This window comes from Halichoerus grypus, chromosome 15 (assembly GCF_964656455.1).
Source record: "Halichoerus grypus chromosome 15, mHalGry1.hap1.1, whole genome shotgun sequence".
NCBI classification, from domain to species: Eukaryota; Metazoa; Chordata; class Mammalia; order Carnivora; family Phocidae; genus Halichoerus; species Halichoerus grypus.
In genome coordinates this window covers 1,629,575-1,647,285 of record NC_135726.1, presented here as the reverse complement: position 1 = coordinate 1,647,285, position 17,711 = coordinate 1,629,575, and the positions used below count along the sequence as shown (strand labels likewise).

Below are 17,711 nucleotides of genomic sequence, written 5' to 3'. Positions count from 1 at the left end.
CATCAAATTTCTCTACCATTTCTTACTTTGCCTTGGTGGCTAGGCTTTCCCATTTTAGGGTGACTTTTTGTATTTTTACCTTATTTCTGATCTCTGAGTGAAAGCATCCAGTCTTTCACCATTAAGTGTGGTGTTAGCTCTAAATCTTTTGCTCTTAATTGGGTTGAAGAAATCCTATTCCCGATTTCATGGGATTTTTAAATTATGAGCGGGCATTGAATTTTCATGTGCTCTTTATGTATCTCCTTGAGACTATCATGTGGTTTTTCTTGATTGTGTTACAGTGAGTTACGCTGCATTTCTTTCATAATAAGCCTAATGATCATAGCGTTACTACCCTTTTTAGGTATTTTTGGATTGATTTGCTAATATGTGGTTAAGGGTTTTTGCATCTCTCTTCATAGGGGATGTTAGTCTGTTGTTTTCTTTCTTGAACTGTCTTTGTTGCCATCAGTGGTGGGAGGGGCAGAGGGAGAGGGAAAGAGAGAGAATCCCAAGCAGGCTCACGCCCAGTGAGGAGCCCGACAAGGGGCTCGATCTCATGACCCTGAGATCACAACTGGAGCCAAAACCAAGAGTCAGACGCTCAACCGGCTGAACCACCTGGGTGCTCCTGAAAATGTTTCTATAGGATTAGTTTCATTTTTTCCCCTAAATATTTGATCTGATTTGCCAGTGGATTATGAATTCAATTTCTTTAATAAATGTGGAACTTCTTGAGTCAGTGTTAATTTGTATTCTCGAGGGATTTTTTTTTTTTTATCTAAATTCTGGAATTTACTAGTATGTTACTTTTCATAGTGTCCTCGTGTTGTCCGTAGGCCCACAGGACATTGAGTTGCTATGTTTCCTTGGGCTCCTCCTGTCTGTGACAGTCTCACAGACTTCCCTTGTTTTTATAACTTTTTGAGGAGTGCTGGTCAGGTGTCCCTCAATTGAGATTCATCTGATGCTTTTCTTATGATTAGACTGGGATTGTGGGATTTCAAGAGGCAGACCGCAGAGGTGAAGTGCCACTTTCGTTCCATCTTATCCAGGGTATGTACCGTCGCCGGACTTCTCTCTGTTGGTGTTGCCTTGGGTCACCGGGCTGAGGTTAGATTGTCACATTTCTCCACTGGCGAGTTCCACCCCCTGCCGCCTCCCATCCTGTGCTCTTGGGAAGGACCTCACTGAGCTCAGCCCCGACTCAAAGAGTGGGGAGTCATGCTCCACCTCCTGGATATATTGTTATTCTCCTGCACGGGAAACTTATCTCTTCCCCCTTTATTGATTTAGTCAACCACTTATTTATATCAGTGTGGACTCGTGGATATTTATTTTGTACTTTGGGTTAGAATCCAATACCCCTTTATTTTGTTGCTCAGATGTTCCAGCTTTGGTCACTGGGAGTGCTCTCAGGTGGCTCCTTTGTCCTTAGATACTCAGACACCCCCTCTCTGCAGGATGCCCCCTGCACCAGTGCTAGGGTCCGTCATTGCTCCTTTGTTGGAAGATGGCTGTAGAGACCAGGGTCTGGGTGTCGTGTGTCCCCGCTGTGGAGTCACCTGCAGCCCCATGCTCCGCCCCCATGTCGTTCCGTTTTTCCTTGGTGGTCATTTCTGTAGCTCCTTGTGAAGCAGCAGCAAGAATATGCATTCCCAGCTCACGCACTCTTCTGATTTAGGGGTTAGCGTGCATTCAGAGGGCTTTGTTCTCTTGGGGGGGGTGCAGCGTTAGAACCTGACCCCTCCAGAGCCTGTCCGCTCCAGAATCTTCTCTCTTAAGCAGCTAGTGGTTGAAGCTTGTTGCATTAAATTATCCCCATTTCTCTGTGGCACTTGGTTATTTTGGGGGAGTTGGTTTTATACTGTGTTTTGCTCATCTCATTAGATATTGTAGATAATTTTCTTTTTTTGGAAATAAAATTTTAATGCTAATTTATTCTTATCCCTGAGAGTGTTTTTTTGGATCCTGGTTTTTATGACTCTAACCTATAGGGAATAGAACTAAACCCTGTAAAACAAAATTTCAGTGAGGGTTTCATTTGAATGCTTGGTGTATTTGTTGGGGGCATGAGCCGCTGCGATAAAGAATTCTCTGACCCTGTGGGTTGACATTCGCAGGCTGGTGCATTCTGTTTCTAAAAACACGGCCTCTCTCCTGTTTACATCCCAGCCTGAGCACTTGTCCAGGGCTCTGTTTGCTTCCAAGAGGACCTGGGATTGGAGCCTGGCTGCGTCGTGGTTCCCAGGGCACCCTGTGCGGAGGGGGCAGGGGTTCATGGTGGACACTAGCCCCCTGTGTCTTGGACTGGAGGACCTCGGGTTGTCTGGTTTTACTGTGTAACGAAGGGTTGTTCCCCTGCTACCAGCCCCCCCCCCCCCAACCCTTTGTGCTCTCACTGAAATCTGAGACTGGTGAGCAGTGCGCTGCACTCAGTGTATTTCATGATGCCCCAGGTTCCTGTGTGCTCTTCAGGAGGACAGCCGTGAGAGCTGCTGGAGAATGGACGTGTTCAGGGAACGCATGTCTGTGGGGTTTCAGAAGCATCTGCAAATGTGTTTTCTTACAAGTAGAAAGTGGAATTATTTGAGATTTTTGCTAGCTCTCTTTCGTTGAGATTTTTTTCTTTAGAAAATTTGTATTATATCAGATTTACCCAATTGTACTTTATGATGTTACTTTGAATTTGCAAAAGATCAGCTGTCAGCAGAATAGGGTACAGTGAGACTTCACTGTGGGTGGGACTGAGGCAGAAATGTTTCCAGATATTTTTCAAATGTTCTGGCGAGACTGCTCCTCCCCCAGCCACAAAACACAGAGCTGGGCATCACTGTGTGAATAGAAGCCCTGCCTGGGCTGCCTGCCTCACGCAGGGAGGGACTGTAAATGAGCCAGTGCTGTGTGAAGTTGTGGGCTTGCTTCACCCTTGACAGCAAGGTCCCTGCCAGGCTCGGCTTGGTACAAATGACAGACTGGGAGCACTCTGGCGGGGCGGGGTGGGGGGGGGTGGGCGTTTCTTCGATGCCCAGAGCAGGGCTCTCATCACTGAGCACTTAGGACTTCTTTGGGGAAACAATATTCAGACGAGTTTCCTTTGGGCATTTTAAGTTACTTAAACTTGTCTTTGGAAGGTTCATTTCTCCTAGGATGGTCGTGTTCTTAGCACCTGCCCACGTAAGGGGAGGTTTTAGCACAGAACATGGTTGTGGCCTTTCTTCTACGTCTTGCAGTGGTTTGAGGACAGGTATCTGCGTCACCCCAGCCATGGTTGTTGGTTCAGCGAACATGCATAGGCGTGTCACTGTTGATGATTAATGAGACTTGCTGGCAGTTGGCTTCTTATTTCCTGGGTGAACGTTAGTGTGGCGTGAACGCAGCTGGTGCTGATGGACGTTCTCCTTGGTCACTAGGATCTGGAAACAAGGAAGGACCACTCACGCTGCTCATACAAACCTGGCCTTCCGGGGGCGCCCCATTCTGCAAGGGAGCTTAAGAGGTGTCCTCCTGGGGTAACCCCAGTGCTCTGAAATTCTTGGGGCGGGACGGAGGTCTGCTCCCCGCCCCACCATTTCTGTGGCAGATGGGCGAGCTGATGGCAGCGCGTCCCCTCTGAGCTCGCAACAGCTGCAAACCTGAATCAGCGTGCTGTTTCCGTCGGATGGAGCTGGGCTCCACACATGAAACTCTCTTGCCGTCCTTGTTGAGGGGGTTCTCTTTGTTAGGACACAGCCTGAGTTTTGTGTGTCTCCGTGTGCACGTGTCCATTCAGGATCCAGTTATATGCCCCTGAAATCTGTATGAGGCTTGAGCTAATTCAGAGTTAAGAGTTTCTGTCAAGTTCTCTAAGCTGATGCAAATCTGACGTCAAGCTCTTCTGGATAACTGTTGAAAACTCTGGGTCCAGCTGACTTGATGTAATTTTGTCTTCTCTTTGCCCGAGGTCTGCATGTGTTTCTCGCTGGGCTGTCTGCACGCCACATGCCGCGCTCCTCTCCGGCGTTGGCCTGCCTTTGTCCGGGCGCCCCTGCCCCTCCTCCTCCCGGTGTCCCCACCTGCATCCACCACGGTGTGGGTCCTCAAGCTCTCTGGCCCAAACCAGCTTCCTCTCTGTTTTCCTTTTGTAATAAAAAGCGGAAAACACCAACTTGTGAAAAACAGTTTAAATCCTACATTTTTCAAGAAGACTTTTTTTAGGTCTTGTATTTTTGTGGTTTGTTAATTTTTTTTGCATAGATTTCGACAGAGCCCCTTGGCATACATTCAAATGATAGTCCTGTTTTATGTGACTGAGGAGCAAAGGGGACAGAAATGTAAATGTTTTAAATTCTGGTACAGGTAATTCTAACATGGTCACAAAGCAATTTCCTGAAACTGAAGAGACCTTGAAGGCCACTTTTTAAGTATGGCTTGGAAGATGTTTGCGTGATACCTCTGAAAGCTGAAAGCTGAAGATGTTTTGTTTTAAATCCATCAAAATAAAACAATTAAAACACCCAACACTGAACGGATAAGTGGTAGCAGTAATTGGCATCGGATCATTTCTGGTCTTGACTCACAAGAGGCTAAGAGCATGAAAGGCACTTGGTTTTGAATACGGGCTCTGTCACCCGTGAGTGGGGAGACCTAGGGCACGTTCTTACCCTTTCCAAGCACCAGTCTCCTCCTCGGGACAAGGGGAATGAAGTACTACGTGAGGATTACTGTCCGTGAGGTCATGCATATAAGCACGTGGTGTTCTTTGATCCTCAACAGCCCTGTGAGGTTGAAAAGATTAATCATATTAAGGCTTCTTGTTCACCGAGGGTCTAACAGCAGCCACGCCTCGTGGCTTGTGCTGGGCTCCTCACCCCACAGAATTCCAGGTCACCCTTAGTGGATGACAGTGCCCTGGGCTGTCCTTTGGGTGTCATCTTGTTAGATTTCTGTTCTGGCTCTTGATTCTTGGTCTGTTTTCTTTGAGCGTGTGGACCAGCAGCTTGAGACCAAGGAATCTAGAGGCAAGAGCCAGAGGACCGACCTCAGTCATGAGGCTTACTGTTGAACTCATGCATGTGTTGAACACGCAGGCTTGGGTACTGGGCGTTCACCTGGGTAGTAAGTGCACAAAGAGATGCTGTGCAGGGATTGCCGTGTTACCAGGCTGAGCCGCAGTCAGTGAGCCACGGACTGGATGAGCGCTGTGGGGAGACAGCGAACGGGGCGGACCTGTGCCTCTCACACAGGGTCGAGTGTGTGTGTGATTTTGTTGTTGTTGTTGGAAACCAGGGGCACCCGGCAGAATCCCTGGGAAAATGGTTAAAAAAAACAAAACCCTTGGGCTCTCTGGGGGTGGCCCTAGATTCCCCAGGGAATTCTGATGTTGAAAAAGTAGTGGGTTGTGAACTGTTGCTTCGTTGGTTTTGGTTAGGACGTCATTGGAGGGCTCTGGGCTCCAGTCTCACTTGGCCCTATGGCCTTGGGCAGGTGACTTTATCAGCCAGTCTCCATGGGGAAGGCACTGTGGTGCCCCGTCACGCTTCAGGGAGTGGGGGTGTCCTTCCACAGGGGCCCTGGGGGTGGTGCTGCCTACTGTGACTGCCCCTGGGGGGGTCGCTGGGGGCCTTGGGCTCAGGCACTGTCCACAGGCGCGAGTGGCCCTTGTGCCCCCTGGTCACAGGTCACTGGGCCATGTCACAGGGTATCTTTTATTTCTGAATGATACCATTTTGAGGTAAGCGTATCCAACTTGGGTAATTAGCATAATCTTAGAACTGAAACAGGACAGTCTGTGAGTCTAGTTTTTCCCCTTTTCCTTAATTTTTTTTTTTTTAAGATTTTATTTATTTAGGGGCACCTGGGTGGCTCAGTTGGTCAAGTGTCTGCCTTTGGCTCGGGTCATGATCTCAGGGTCCTGGGATGGAGTCCTACGTCAGGCTCCCTGCTCAGCAGGAAGTTTGCTTCCCTCTCTCTCCTCCCTGCTTGTGCGCTCTCTCACTATCTCTGTCTCTCTCTCTCTCAAACAAATAAAATCTTTTATTTATTTATTTTTTAAGATTTTATTTATTTATTCATGAGAGAGAGAGAGAGGTAGAGGGAGAAGCAGGAGAAAAGACGTTTAGCCGACTGAGCCACCCAGGCGCCCCCGTATTTTGGTTTTTATTTAATAGGAACTTAAAAAGCAAAACGAGAAACGTAGAGGTAAGGGTATAGAAACTGATTTAAGGTTGCTAACGAATTAATCGAGCACATAACTTTTAGAAAACAAAATGAGGGAGGGAGAGAGAAATTGATGAGTGGAACATAACAGAGAGCCTAGAAATAGGCCTGCTGAGCTTTGACAGGAGTGCAAAGACCAGTCAGTGGGGGAAGGACATCCTTTTAACACAGGGAGCCAGGGCACTGGGCCATCTGCAGGCAGAATGAGAGGACGGAGCCTGGGGTCATGTCATCCCTGGAACAGAAATTAATTTCCTGTGGAGGACAGATTTCAGTGTAAAGCTGTGAGACCTGCAGATGAAGCTGTAGGAGAAAATCTTTGAGACCTAAGGTCTGGCTCAGACCTCTTAGACTCGATACCGAAAGCAGCACCTGTGAAAATAGTGATGAGTTGGACATGACGAAAATGATGAACTTAGGCTCCTCGAGAGACCTGTGGGGACGATGGAGGGACAGGCTGCAGGCGGGGTGGGGAGGCTCGCACAGCGCACGCCCGACAGTGACGGAGAGTGCGCTCACCTGCAGAAAAGCAGCCCTGCTAGCAAGTGGGTAGGAAACACGAATAGAGATGTTGCCCAAGGGGAGATACGGATGGTGAATGAGCACAAGATCATTAGTCGTCAGGATAGGGCAAGTCCAGACCACGGCGAGGGCCACTCCACGTCGGTCAGAATGGCAACACAGAAACAGCACCACCACCGGGCGCTGGCGAGGATGTGGAGAAACTGCACCTGTCCTGCGCTGCTGGTGGGGATGGAGGATGGGGCAGCCGCTCTGGAAGAGTCTGGCAGGAGTGTGTAAGGCTACACATGGACGTACCATATGGCCCAGCAGTCCCGTTCTTGGGCATTTAGCCCAGAGAAATGAAAACATATGTTCACAAGCTCCACGTGAATGTCCGTGGCAGCGTTGTTTGTAATTACCCACACCTGCGAGTCCCCTGTGCCGTGGGAATGTCCTCAGCAGCGGCCCAGGGGGGACCGACCTCGGGGATTCCGCCGAGCCCAGAAAGCCAGTCTCCAAGGTCATCACGTCTCTAACGTTGCCCAAGTGTAAGAACCGTATTGGTGGAGAGCAGGTTAGCGGTTGCTGGGGGACAGGGATGAGGCTGGGAGGGCGGGCATGTCTGAAGGGGCAGCGCGAGGCTGCTCCTCAGCAGTGGCGGCGCGGGGACGTGGGTTTGCGCATGGGGTTGATCCGCCTGGCCCCCCCCTCCCCCCACAGACACCGGGGCATGTGGAGCCCGTGAAATCCGAGTAAGGACTGTCGTCTCATTCACGGAAGTGTTCCGCTTTCCATACTGTACCGCAGGCTTTATAGGATGTCACCACCGGGGACATGGGACTGTGTATAGTACTTTCATTACTTCTGTAATTGTCTCAAAGCAGAACCAGTGGTGTGTGTGCGTGGGAGCGCGCGAGGGAGGAGAGGAGGCATGGCAGAGCGCGCGAGGGACAGTAGACCCTCCAAGGATTTGTACTGGAGCCGGCTCGCACAGTTGTGGGCGCAGCCAAGCACATCGGAGTCTAGGGCAGGGCGGCGGGAGGAGGCGGAGATCAGGATCAGCTAGCAGGAGCCCCCTGGCATGTCCAGGACCAGGAAGAAAACCTCCACCCCTCACCTGATCAGGCCAGGCCCACCCAGGATGACCTCCCTTTTGGTTCACTTAAGGTCCGCCAGTTAGGACTTTTAATCACATCTGCAGAATCGCTTCATAGCACGTGCAGATCAGTGTGATTGAATAATTGGAGAGTGTAATTCAGCCCAGGCAAGACACTTATATTATTGCGGCAATTTTCCCATATTAACCCTAGACCATTTCAATCTTATTAGTGTGATATAGATGTTCCTTACTTTTTGAAAAATGAAATATTCTCTTACACAGTTCGAGGTTGATATAAATGCATTGCATTAGTCGAAAGGGTGTGGTTTCTGGCATATTAGAACGTTGATTCATCGCTTTCTCGGGTGTTTGCTTTGTAATCTGAATACATCGTCTGTATGAGCACCCACGAATGAGCTTCCACAGTTGGATTTCACCTTATTCCTCTGCTTTTTGAAAGTTCATCCCCTCCCTGAAGTTTGCCGTGTCCACCGGCTGTGACCTGCTTCTGTGCAGCAGGAACAGAGAGAGAAACTGAAGCTGAAAAATGTATTTCCTGTAGCCATGAGGCCCCAAGTGTTAAAAAGGGCGTTTTGGATTCAGTTCTCGTGACAGTTATTAGTACACAGTTGAACAAAACAGCATATGTGTGTTACTCCTGTAACTAATTCTTAATAATCCAGTATTAGGAATGCATTCTTGAGATGGATGGGGCTTTAGTTTTGGTTAATTCTTGAATCCGCAGATGATTATGAATTAGCACTTAAAGTGAGACAAGGTTCAGCCTTGGTCCTACTTCCAGCGGTAGTTTTTAAAGTTGTAAGTGCTGAGAAACTGGGTTCACATAAATAACTACGTGGGAGGAGAGGCGCCTCTCAGCTCCTCAGGTTGTGTCTAAGGTCTTTGTAAGCTCTCGTCAATGATGGTTTTTGATGATCTCTGGGCTGAAAAGGTACCGAGTTGGTCTGTCGGTTTTGTTGGAAGCAGCACCGGTAAGCTGGTAGCGCCCTGGGGTGTTTCGGTGAGCAGCAGAGGCATGGGCTTTCTCGCATGCAGCCTGCTGTCTCCGAGGGGCCCCGTGCTCTCCTGGGGGGCTTCCGTCCCGGATGGACGGTGCTCGTCTCTGTAGTTGCAGGGACAGCTCGTTTTATTTTAAGGTGGGAAAAGGGCTTTGTGAAAGGGAGTAAACACATTGACCAGGGTGCTCTCTCAAAGTGAAACCTTTTTAGGAAAGAGTACATTCTGCGAGGTGAGGATTTGGACATGGCGTTGCGGAGAGCTGTCCGCGTCCAGGGACCCCCTGGACGCCGTGGGGGACCCCGAGGGCTACTCATTTACCTTGAAGCTGGTTGCTGCAGAACATTATTTCCTTGCCCTTAACAAGAACTGTTAGGGGGAAAAGGTCTATTTAGTCAAACAGCTTTGCCAGATGGTGCCTGAATAAATTTTAATCTGTTCCCTTCAGGACTTCTGAGAACCTTTCATGTGCTGCCGCCCATGGTGGATTCCCCCTCGGGAACTGTTGTTAGCCCCCGAGTCGTCCTAGTTAGTTGCTCATGGAAGGAGAGGGCTGGAGAGGCACGTGTGTGGGATCCTGCGGGAGAGCAGGGCTCCACGGAATATGCTTCAGGGAAAGAGCAAGTGCATAGGAACCATTAATCTCCTGTTTTGGATACGAGAGAAGCTGAAATCTTGAAAGCCTGCGTGTGCCCACGGTCCCAAGTCGAGGGTCACGACCTGGGTTCCTATGATGCCTGCCCTAGGGGTAGGCTGTGAGGATTTGCCAGCTTGCTTTAGGTGTCAACAAAGAACAAGTAGAATCACTGAAAAAAATAATGCTTTTGAATGAAATGCCGTTGATTATGCTTTTATTTTAGAAAAACACCTCGTGGTCCTGTGATTTCCTTGGGCACGTAACGGCGCTGTTTGTGCCCCTGATTTTGGGAGGGGGCATTTTACAGCCATGTGGTGGTGACACTGGGCTACATTTTCCTACGTGCTTTTGGTGACGTGAAGTCTTCTCACATGAAAGCACTGTCCCGTTCCCCCCTACCCGTCCCCCCGAGTTGTGAAACTCAAGAATGACCTCTTTGTGGGTAGTTCTACTGTGCATTTCCGGTGCTCCCCTGCCACCTCCTGACAAAGCGTGCACAGACTTGCCGGGACCACAGCACCAGCGGCCAGACGCTGAGTGACCGTGCAGTCCGGGAGCACGTGCCCTGACATAAGCTGTTGGCTGCTGCTTGTTGAAGCACACGGGCTGCCTCTCGGAGGGTCCCGTTGGAGGGTCCCCTGTCGGAGGGTCCCGTGTTGGAGGGTCCCCTGTCGGAGGGTCGCCGTGTCGGAGGGTCCCTGTGTCGGCGGGTCCCGTGTCGGAGGGTCCCCTGTCGGAGGGTCCCGTGTCGGAGGGTCCCCTGTCGGAGGGTCCCCATGTGAGAGGGTCCCCTCTCGGAGGGTCCCCATGTGAGAGGGTCCCCTGTCGGAGGGTCCCCTGTCGGAGGGTCCCCATGTGAGAGGGTCCCCTGTCAGAGGGTCCCCGTGTCGGAGGGTCCCCTGTCGGAGGGTCCCCGTGTCGGAGGGTCCCCGTGTCGGAGGGTCCCGTCGGAGGGTCCCCGTGTCGGAGGGTCCCCTGTCGGAGGGTCCCCGTGTCGGAGGGTCCCGTGTCGGAGGGTCCCCGTGTCGGAGGGTCCCCTGTCGGAGGGTCCCCGTGTCGGAGGGTCCCCTGTCGGAGGGTCCCCGTGTCGGAGGGTCCCGTGTCGGAGGGTCCCCTGTCGGAGGGTCCCCGTGTCGGAGGGTCCCCTGTCGGAGGGTCCCCGTGTCGGAGGGTCCCCGTGTCGGAGGGTCCCGTGTCGGAGGGTCCCCGTGTCGGAGGGTCCCGTGTCGGAGGGTCCCCGTGTCGGAGGGTCCCCATGTGAGAGGGTCCCCTGTCGGAGGGTCCCCGGGCAGGGTGCCACCTGTCCAGGGCGGGTAGGGACTCTGTCTGTTGTATAATCCTTTTCCTTCAAAGCGAAGAGCCGAGGCCCTTTCTCGTGGTTCCTGCGTTCCCCTGGTAGAAGCTGCAGGTGATGCACGTTGTGTGGTTTTGCCCCTTTCCTTCCAGAGCTCACCTTGTGGAATGATGTTGACAAGTACGGTGCTTATGAAAGCCTCGATTTGCCATGTAGGAATTCTTTGGGATGGAATGAGTACAAATATGAAGCTGTGTTTCATGCAGACATAGGACTTCAGAAACCTTACTAACTGTGTAACACCCCATGACCTCTCGCTCCTTTCTGTGTAAAGGTGTAAATATTCCTGCCTCAGCTCAGCTGAGAATACCAGCAGTGAGGAAACGTAAACTCTCTCCTAAAAAGAAAAAAAGAAAGAAAGAAAAACACCTCCGGTTTATTCTTTGCCCAGTGTAAACCGTCAATTAACTTTACACGTGACTTCTGCTTGGGGCCACCTCCCCTCCCTTAGTGCGGGTCATGGGGAGTGGACTGTATTGAATTACTCTTATGTACTCTTAAAATGAATGTTGTTGTTTTAAGGTCTTCTTTTTCTTTGTGATTCTTTTGTTCCCTAGCGTCGTCCCCCAGACTACAGTAATACTCAACAATGATCGGCAGAACGCCATTGTAGCCAAGATGGACGACCCCTTGAGCAGCAGGGCACCGGATTCCCTGGAAAATATCATTAGCAAGTCAGTAGCCACAACACCAACCCCACCTTTCACCACCACTGCCACCGTGATGAGTCCCCTCGAGGACCAGTCAACGTTGCCCGCAGTTGTTTGTGGTAGGGGAGGGCCGAGCGGCGCTGCAGGCCCGCGTCCCGACGTGCTAACTGGAGAAGGTGACACGTCAAGGGGAGAGGCACTTGGACCTTCCGGTGCCCACGTGCTTTAGCGGGAGACGGCTGGAGCTTGTCACAGTAGCCCCTGGGGCTCGTGTCCTCCTCCCTGACCACCCCGTGCTCACGTCTGTCTGTCTCCGTAGCAGCGTGTCAAGTCAACAGACAGGCGTTTTTAACTTTGCTGAGTGATGAGGGCATTTCAAGGTGGTGGTGTTTTTCTCCCACCTTTTTCTTTGGAGACATGGTAAATGTAACCTTGGTCAGAAATAGGAGAGCATAAAGGCAGCGTGTGATGGTGAGGTCCGCTGCGGGCGGCCCTGCCCGGCGGTCTGGGCTCAGCTTTTCCTGGGAACGTGCCGGAGCGGGCTCTTTGGCCTCTTGTTTCCTTCAGTGTGTCCACAGAGTAGTTCTGTTTTGCCTTTTCTCTCAGTCCTTTCTGCAGAGTGTTCCTCCCCCAGCTGTGTCCTGTCTCCTTTATTGTCCTAGCCCGGTCTTGAGGGGGCCCGCTGTGCCTCGTGCACGGCCCGCTGCGTCAGGTGTGGGGGGAGAGGCTGTCCGAGGAGATCTGGCCCGTGGAGGCGAGGCAGGGCTCGGCTGGAGGTCAGTGTCAGACTCTGAGCGTTCAGGAGCGAGGTCAGCTTGGGCAGGCTGCTGTGGAATCAAGTTCAGAAGGTGGAGCCCCCTCCCGCGGCACGGCCGGGGTTGGAAGCGCGTTTTGTCTCTGTAAACAGGGAAAGTGCGTTTCTTCCCCTTTCCCCGTGCCTACCAGGCCCCGTGCAGGGGTGTTGAGAGGGCCGTGGAAGTCCCAGGTAGCATGTCTCCAGGTAATACACACAGATGTTTGAGCCCTTTTTGGAGCTGCTGGCTTGTGTGTTGTTTCTCTGGCAGGGTCTTAATGCTCCACGTCAGGATCCCTTAGAGTGTGAGAACATCCCCCAGGAAATTCTTGGCTGGCTTTTTAGACCCACTTCAGTGTTTTTTGTCGGCGGGAAGAGTTAGGAGTGATAACTGCCATTGACAAAGCTGACTCGCTTCCCGAAGGTCTAACAGTGTGGACTGGATGGGGTCAGTGGGAGTCTCCAGGCTCGCTTCCCACTTCCTCTTAATCCGGTCTTTCCTGTGACATAGCCTCGGAAGTTACTCAAATGGCCACAAGTTTGCAGGATCACCTCTGTGATCCGAGAGCTGCATTCTAGGCCTTGAGTCCCAGTGGGTTGTGATTTTACTTCTTTTGCGATATAAACGTGTTTGTAAACTTCTCAATTTCATACGGTTTCTTTCAACCCCAGACTTTCGGGCTGTTCAGTTGCTGTCAATCTTAGTAGAGAGAGCTGTGTGGGCAGCCTGGTGAGCTGCCGCTCCGGGCACAGTTAGCTTCTCTGATAAACGAAGGCGCGAGAAGAACGCGGCAGTACCTCAGTGCTAGTCTCTGCGTGTCCGTCGTGGTGCTCTCACAACATTGGCTGGTGTTTTTGTCTCCCGCTCAGCGCGGTGCCCGGGCGACGGCAGAACACCATTGTGGTGAAGGTGCCGGGTCAAGAGGACAGCCACAACGAGGACGGGGAGAGCGGGTCCGAGGCCAGCGACTCCGTTTCCAACTGTGGACAGTCAGGAAGTCAGAACATTGGCAACAACGTCACCCTCATCACCCTCAACTCGGAAGGTGCGCCTGCAAAGCTTCTTTCCTTTGCCTGAATGGCAGTAGGTACCGTTTTGTGTTTTGTCTTGTTTTTCTACTTCTTAGGAAAGCGAGACGGTCCCCACCTTCTGATGGTTCAACTTCATGGTTTGTCAACTTCCGCAGTGGTGCCAAAGTGATCCATGCTCGGTCGAAACGTGCTTCGAATTTTGAATTTGGATCTTGTCCGGGGCTGGTGGTGTGCAGTCTGATCCTCACGATGGGGAGCAGGGCTCCCAGCAGCCGCCACCCCAGCCACCATGCTGCAGCCCATGCACAGCCGTCCTGTTTGTTGCTTTCAGCGCAGGATTCAGTACGTTCCGTGAGCTATCTCACACGGTGTTTTTTGTGTGAGGTGATTTTGCCCAACTGTAGGCTAACGTGGATGTTCTGAGCACGTCTAGGGTGGGCCGGGCTCATGTGAGATGCTTGGTAGGTTAGGGGTATTAAATGAATTTTTGACTGAACATTTTTCAAGCTATGATAGGTTTCTTGGGACATAACCCCATCCTAAGTTGAGGAAGATCTGCAGATGTTTACTGTTCTTATTTTTATTTTATTTTTTAAAGACTTTTTTTTTTTCCCCAAGATTTTATTTATTTATTTGACAGAGAGACACAGCGAGAGAAGGAACACAAGCAGGGGGAGTGGGAGAGGGAGAAGCAGGCTTCCCGCCGAGCAGGGAGCCCGATGCCGGGGCTCGATCCCAGGACCCGGGGATCATGACCTGAGCCGAAGGCAGACGCTTAACAACTGAGCCACCCAGGCGCCCCCGTTTACTGTTTTTAAAAAGTGATAGAAGAAAGTGAGAACAACATGGCATTTCATGTCCAGAGATCTCTGTCAATCCTGCAGGCTTTTTCTGTGTGAACATAGGCACTGTGTGATTTCCGGAGCTTTCCTCCCCTGCGGCACGGGGACCTTCCACGTCCATGCCTGTCAGTCATAATCCGGAGGCCTTCTGACGACAGACTGTTGTGCTTTCATAGCCGGTAGCTGGTCACCGCCTTCAGCCAGAGGTGTCTCCATGTCTCTGCCGAGGGCCAGACGTAGGTGCTCAGGGGGGATCGTTTCGCCTCCCCCGAGAGGCAGAGGGAGCCACTTGGCCGTGCCTGGACGTGAGGCTGTTTCACCCACACCTGGCTTCCCGTCCCCCTGCGTCTCCTGCCAGGGTCTGGTGTCTGCTCTCGACTGGCCCTGCTCCGCACAGCCGGCCTCACGTGCCTGGCACCTTTGTCCCGCCTTTACGGGCCAACTTAGGCTTCCCACGTGGCTTTCTACAGCGTCGGGAGGAGGGGGCACAGAGGTGTTCAGTGCTGTGGTACCGACTTCGAAAGCCTGGGTTTCGTTTTCTAGTAGACTTCTAAGGTTTTCTGGTTTTGGGTCTGAGTTGTTGATTTTTATTAAAAGAGCTGTTTAAATTCCTAAAGACAATGATGTAGATTTACTGAGCAAAGATTTTCCTGTTAGACCAGTTACCATATCTGAAACATTGAAAACTGTTTTTCTCAAAGTTTTGCTCACGTCTGACGTAATTTGCTAGAATGGGGACAGCAGAGCAGGAGCGGGGAGAGAAACAGAGCTTAGGCACAGCCTTTCTTTAAAACTGAGATCTAATTTAAATACCCTAAGGTTGACCATTGTAAAGCGTACCATTCAGTGGTGTTCAGTACGTTCGCACAGTTGTGTAGACATCATCCAGTCTGATTCCAGAACATTCTGTCACCCTGGAAAGAAGCCCCACCAGAGTCACTGCCCATTGTCTCTGGGAACCACCGGTCCACTTTCCGTCTCTGGAATGACCTGTTGCAGGCACTTCCCACATGGGGGGGCGTGGCGAGAGCGCCAGCCCTTCACCCCTTCCATCGCCGGGTCCTGCTCCATCGTGTGGATGGACCATGTTCCTCTGTCGGTGGACACTTGGGGTGCTTCCAGTTTCTCACTGTGATGACCGTGCCTGTCCAGGGGTTGGCGAGAACCTGTGTTTTCGTTTCTCTTGGTAGGCACCCGGGAGTGGAATCGCTTCATTTTTTTACACATTAAATTTGAGGACGAGAGGGATGCCCCGATCCCAGCTATTGGGTATTTAACGTCCATGGTAGAGATGGTGCTTGCAGCGATTGCAGAGAACTGATTGCTCTGTCTGTCCACGTGGATTCTGGGTCGATACCCATGCGGGTCTGGCCAGCCACTTAAGGCCTGATGTTTGTTTGGTTTAAACTGCACCCGCTGAGGAGCGCAGTACTGGATGATTCTGGGAGTTTCTCGGGTTATCTTAAAAACAAAATATTTCATCTTTTTAAGTGTCTTTGATGTGATTAATGTGAAAAATATTTCATTTGGGGAAACTGCAGAATGCTGCTAAATGAACACAGAAAAAGAGATCAAACTTCGAGCTTATAATATCTGGGAGAAAAAATACAGATTTTCTTTTTATCTGAGTTTGAGTTCTTGACGAGCCGACACACTTTGTGGGAAGCATTACTCTCTAGGGGATTGTGTCCGTTGACATGACTGATGGACAGTACCTGTTGTTAGGATTGGGACAAACGTGGAGAACATGGGTGGCTTAGGTCATGGTCCCGGGGTCCTGGGATTGAGCCCCACGTCGGGCTCCCTGCTCAGTGGGGAGCCTGCTTCTCCCTCTCCCTCTGGCCCTGCTCATGTGCTCTCTCTCTCTCTCAAATAAATAAATAAAACCTTAAAAAAAAGGATTGGGGCAAACTAGAGAAATTTTTCTGATACTGAATTTTACTTTGAAGAAGAGATCATAATTGAGGACCATTCTGCTTGACCATTGCGTTAGGAGAAAGCATGCTGTGATGTGTGCTTTCTGCTGACTCTGCCCCGGGAGGGGCTCCCCCAGCAGTCTGACTTCTGACCATGGTTGGCGCCCGAGGGCACGGAGGCGGATGGGGTCCTCGTGAAGTGGCTGCCACGTAGGGACATGCTGGGGAGAAAGCTCACCATCAGTGTGTCTATCAGATTTACCATCGACCTGTAGCGGCGTCTCGTGTTAAAACCTCCTCTGAGATGGGTGAGCACCTTCCCTGCCACGGCCTCCCCATGACGGGCTCAGCTGGAGAGACTGTCTGGTCAGCTAGTTCATATTAGAGAGGCTCTGTTAACACGCAGACCTCTAAAGGGCTGTTGGCTCGGCGCTGCGTGGAGTTGCTGAATTCCTGATAATGGCCCAGAGCTGTGAGGAGACAGATTGCTCTTAGAAAAGTATTTAAGTGCCTGCAGTTTTAAAAACCACAGGATTCAAAGTGGTTATTTCTTAAGAATTCCAAATGGTTTGCATGAATTGATGTGTTGGTGTATATCAGTTTGGAGTCCCATTATTTACTGCAAGGCACCATATCTTTATTTTTTAATTTTTTTATTTTTTTAAGAGAGAGCAAGTGGGCACATGGTGGGGGGAGGGGAGGGGCAGAGGGAGAGAGAATCTCAAGCACGCTCCCCGCTGAGCAGGGAGCCCGACGCAGGGCTCCATCCCAGGACCCTGGGATCACGACCTGAGCTGAAGGCAGACGCTTCACTGACTGAGCCACCCAGGCGTCCCTAACATAAATTCTTTATGTTGTCATATCATTAAAAAACATTTTATTGGTGATCATAAATGGGCTCCTGAAAAGAGTGGGGTTACAGACAGGTTCGTGCCCAGTGAAAGCCAAGTTGATGAAGACAGGCTGGTGGAAGAACACGACAGGTCAGGGGAGACGGTCTGCGAGGTGATGCCGGGTATGGGGTCCTGGAAGGGGCAGCATGTGACACGGATGACGGACACCCTGTCTGTGCCCCGTGCTTCCCAAGGAGGATGTCCTTGGCCTCTTGCTGTAGTCACGTTTGAGGTCGTGATGACTCGCGCTAAGGAGGGCGGCCCGGCCTGAGTCAGTGGCCTTGCCCCCGGTCGGTGGTGGGCTCACGTGGTTTCTGTGGAATGTGCTTAGAGTTGCGGGGAAAAGACTTGGCTCCAGTACCAGAGACCGTTTGTTTTTTTCCCTTTTCCTTATGATCCTATATGTAACTCAACCCTCTTGAATTGCCCTTTTAAAAACCCCAAATTATCAATCTGTTCATAGCTTACAGATGTCACATCACTCCCAAATAAGCATGGTTCTTCGGGCTGCGGTACACAGCTAACTGTGTCTAATCCCAGAAAGGTGGGCCATCTGGTTTTTTAGGTCGGTCTGAGGGTCGAGTGTTGTCCACACTCATTTCAGGCGACACGCGTGAATAAGGGGCACAGTCAGAATGTGCCAGGTTGTAAGAGTCCTGTGTGATCCGGGGCTGGGGGTGGCCAGCCTGGCAGGGCCTGTTTTGGAAAGTCGTGGTCAGCTCATTCCAAGGGCTGCCCTCCGTGGGCACAGTCAGAGCCCCTCGTTCCCCTGGCCCATGGGCCCCCGTGTCCTC

General features: G+C 51.3%; 1 protein-coding gene across 6 annotated transcripts in view; it reads left to right on the top strand.

Annotated features, from left to right (window-relative positions):
* BANP (BTG3 associated nuclear protein) overlaps positions 1–17,711 on the top strand; it is a 132,669-nt gene that overhangs the window by 40,168 nt on the left and 74,790 nt on the right. For 4 of the 6 annotated variants that reach the window (XM_078062987.1, XM_078062988.1, XM_078062986.1 and 1 more), the window contains 2 exons: positions 11,349–11,465; positions 13,105–13,280. In XM_078062987.1, the coding sequence (XP_077919113.1) occupies positions 11,349–11,465; positions 13,105–13,280 (293 nt within the window). The remainder of the gene's footprint in view (positions 1–11,348; positions 11,466–13,104; positions 13,281–17,711) is intronic. The other 2 variants (XM_078062990.1, XM_078062989.1) reach the window with 1 other exon arrangement.